At 53.7% G+C, this 3,810-nt stretch overlaps 1 protein-coding gene across 1 annotated transcript in view; it reads right to left on the reverse strand.

Annotated features, from left to right (window-relative positions):
• Positions 1 to 3,810, reverse strand: part of NRIP2 (nuclear receptor interacting protein 2) — a 25,855-nt gene that overhangs the window by 2,263 nt on the left and 19,782 nt on the right. Inside the window, 2 exon segments of the mRNA XM_008053198.1 lie at positions 758 to 840; positions 2,686 to 2,838. Coding sequence (XP_008051389.1) covers positions 758 to 840; positions 2,686 to 2,838 — 236 coding nt within the window.

Below are 3,810 nucleotides of genomic sequence, written 5' to 3' on the forward strand. Positions count from 1 at the left end.
TCCTCTCGCCTCGGCCTCCCAAAGTGCTGGGATTACAGGCTGAGCCACCAAGCCCGGCCACTCTTTTTTTTTTTTGAGTCAGCATCTCACTGTGTCACCCAGGCTGGAGGGCAGCGGCACGCTTACAGCCATCACAGCCTTGACCTGCTGGGCTCCGGCAATCCTTCCACCTCAGCCTTCCTAGTAGCTGTTACTACAGGTGCATGCTACCACACCAGGCTAATTTTTTATTTATTGTAGAGATGAGGTCTCACCAAGTTGCCTAGGCCGGTCTCGAACCCCTGGACTCAGGCAGTCCTCTCGCCTTGGCCTCCCAAAATACTTTGGCCAGGTGCAGTGGCTCACACCTGCAATCCCAGCACTTTAGGAGGCCGAGGTGGGAACCTGGGCAACTTAGTGAGACTTCGTCTACAAAAAATCAAAAAATCAACTGGGCATGGTGGCACCTGGAGGCTGAGGCAGAAGGATGGCTTGAACCCAGGAACTTGAGGCTGCGGGGAGCTATGATCGTGCCACTCTACTACACCTGGGCAACAGTGAGACCCTGACTCAAAAAATTAAATAAAAGATAACAGCTTTATTGAAATATAATTCATAGACCATACAATTCCGTCTTGTAAAGTGTAAATAAAAGTTCAGTGTTTTTTAGTGTGTTCACAGAGTTGTGCGACCATCCCCACTATCTAATTTGAGAATCTTTTCATCACCCCAAAAAGAATCCCCATCCCCCGCCCGCATGTCTGGACCACACTCTTACCCCAGGCGGCTGAGGCATCCAGCGGAGATCCGATTGTACTGGGTGCCTGTGTCCACGGCCACTCTAAGCAGCTGGTCCCGGCACTAAGAAAGAGTGATTATGGTGGCCAGGGAGTCCCCAGGAGAAGACACTGGGGTGGATCCTTCAACTTTCCCACCCCTCTAATGATTCCCTCGTAGATATGAGTGGAAGGACCACCCCTGGACGCCTTCCAACCAAGTAAAATATAACTTGAATGTTAAAAAAAAAAAAAGGCAGTCACGCTGGCTCACGCCTGTAATCCCAGCACTTTGGGAGGCTGAGGCAAGGGGATTGCCTAGCACACGGGTTCAAGGCCGGCCTGGACAACTTGGCGAGACCGCATCTCTGTAATAAATCAAAAAATTAGCCAGCTGTGGTGGTGTGTTCCTATAGTTCCAGCTACTTGGAAGGCTGAGGCGGAAGGATCACCTGAGCCCAGCAGGTGTGAGTGTGCCACGGCACTCCAGCCTGGATCACGGAGTGAAGCCCTGATGCTAAATAAATAAATAAATAAAACGAATTTGTGTGGAACTTGGTACAGTTGGGGCAAAAGTGACTTTTATTTTATTTATTTTTAAATGTTTTTGAGTTGGAGTCTCATTCTGTCTCCCAGGCTGGAGTGCAGTGGCACACTCATGGCCACTGCAGCCTCGACCTGCTGGGCTCAGGCAATCCTTCTTCTCAGTCTCCCAAGTAGCTGGAACTACAGGCCCATGCCACCACGCACAGCTAATTTTTTAATTTATTATAGAGATGAGATCTCGCCAAGTTGCCTAGGCTAGCCTCGAACCCCTGGGTTCAGGCAATCCTCTCGCCTCAGCCCCAAAATGCTGAAATGACAAGCGTGAACCACCATGCCCGGCTATTTGGCCTTTTGAGTCTCATTCTGCCACCCAGGCTGGAATGCAGGGGCATACTCACGGCTACCTCAGGTTCGACCTGTTGGGCTCAGCAGATCCTTCTCAGCCTTTCAGGTAGCTAGAACTACTTTCTTTGTTTTTTTTTTCTTTTCTTTTTTTTAGTTGGAGTCTCACTCTGTCGCCCAGACTGGAGTGCAGTGGCCGCTCCCGGCCACCGCAGCCTCAACCTGCTGGGCTCCGGCGATCCTTCCGCCTCAGCCTTCCGAGGAGCTGGAACTCCAGGTGCGCGCTACCACGCCTGGCTAATTTTCTGATTTATTGTAGAGATGAGGTCTCACCAAGTTGCCCAGGCTGATCTCGAACCTGTGGGCTCAGGCAGTTCTCTCACCTCGGCCTCCCAAAGTGCTGGGATTATTATAGGCATGAGCCACCACGCCCATCCAGGTAGAAAGTTTTAAGGTCTACGAAAGGATGTGAGTGAAGTGCCCTGGAGACAGAGGGGAGGAAAAGCTGTTTCCTGTTGGGGAAATTAGGACAGTTTCAGGGAGAAGGTAACATCGGGGCTGGGCCTTGAAAGACGGTGGAACGTGGACCCAGAATGATTAGAGAACAAGGGAAGAGCCATCCAGGCAGGAGAAACGCTCCACAAAAATGGCAGCGGAGGACCAGCGGGCGTGTGTTGCGAGCAACCAAGAGGGGTAGGATGGCTCACGGTTCCAGAGGTGACAAGGCCGCTGTCCACACCTGCACACGCCCTTCATGCATGTGGAGCACCCTGGAGTACTTACGGATTTACAGTTAAACACTATGCTGTGACCCAGGGAAGGGGATGGAGCCATGGCAGTGACAGATGGGACTGCACAGGAGAAGATGGATTGAGGCAGGGAAGAAAGAAGACGGAGCGACCCGTGCTTAGGTCCAGGCTGGGGGTGAGGTGCCTTTTCTCCCTCCTACCCCCTCCCTCCCAGTCCAGGCAGAAAGGGTAGCAGGGGAGGCGAGCCTCAGGCTGGGTTGCTAGTGAACGCGGTTCCCTGCGGGAGACCCCACCTTGCAGTGGACCAGAAGAGCTGGGATCTCGGTCCTGCTGGCCTTCCTCCCGCCCTCCGGGCCGTGTGCCAGGGCCTGCGCCCAGGGAGACTCCCCCGGCGGCCAGTTCTGGTTTCCCTCCATCAGGCGTCTCTGGATCACGCTGTGTGGCTGCTGGCTCCACAGAACAAGGAAAGCAGGCAGGTCCAGACCCAAGTATCCAGGCCACTCGGGTCCCCGCCTTCGACATCCCGGGATGTTCTCCCTAGCCCTACCCAGACCTGAGTCTCAGTAAGGGGGGAGTTGGAGCTCACTAAGGACCCCAGCAGTCGGATCAGAGAGCAGAGCGAGCCCCAGTGTCAAGCCACGCCATTTTGCTGGGCCCCAGACAAATTCAGCAATGAAGAAATGAGCAGAGGAGAGTGTTCCCTCCTAGGTTAGACTGACCTACTGGCCGAAGGGACATTCCAGGAACTGGTTTATGCTTGGGGGAAATTTTGTCTCAAACTTACAACTTTTTTTTTTTTTTGGCTAGGAGATTTTTTTTTCTTTCCCTCTGACCTCATCTTTCCATGGCGTGCAAGTCCTAGGGTTGATGGTATGATGAAAAGAAGCCATAAAGTCTTCAGAATTAGGGTGCTGGTTTACCCTTGACCTCTCCCTCACCTCCAGCTACTCCCATCCCATCCTGTCACTTCCCAAATTCTACAGGTTCGCCTTCTGTCTTGATAGAACTCATCCCTTTTTCCCCTTTAGAGACGAGTCTCACTATGCTGCCCAGGCTGGACTCCTGGACTCAAGTGACCCTCCTTGCCTCAGCCTCCGAGCAGCAGGACTGCAGGCACACACCGTCGTGCTCGGCCTCCATTCTTCCTTTCTGTTGCTCCCCGTATTGCAGCCTCCCCCAGTCGACAGACTGAGACCGCAGCGAAAAGAATAAGAACACGGCTCCTCGGAGGGCTGAGGCGGAAGGATCGCCGGAGCCCAGCGGGCAAGGCGGCGGCGGCCGGGAGCGGCCCCTGCACTCCAGTCTGGGCGACGGAGCGAGACTCCAACTCAAAAACAAAAGAATAAAAACAGCCCGGGCTCGATGGCTCAGCCTGTCATCCCGCGCCTTTGGGAGCTGAGTGAGTGAATTGCTGAGCC

This window comes from Carlito syrichta, unplaced genomic scaffold, assembly GCF_000164805.1.
Source record: "Carlito syrichta isolate Samal-C Ts95f unplaced genomic scaffold, Tarsius_syrichta-2.0.1 Scaffold287945, whole genome shotgun sequence".
Taxonomy (NCBI): Eukaryota; Metazoa; Chordata; class Mammalia; order Primates; family Tarsiidae; genus Carlito; species Carlito syrichta.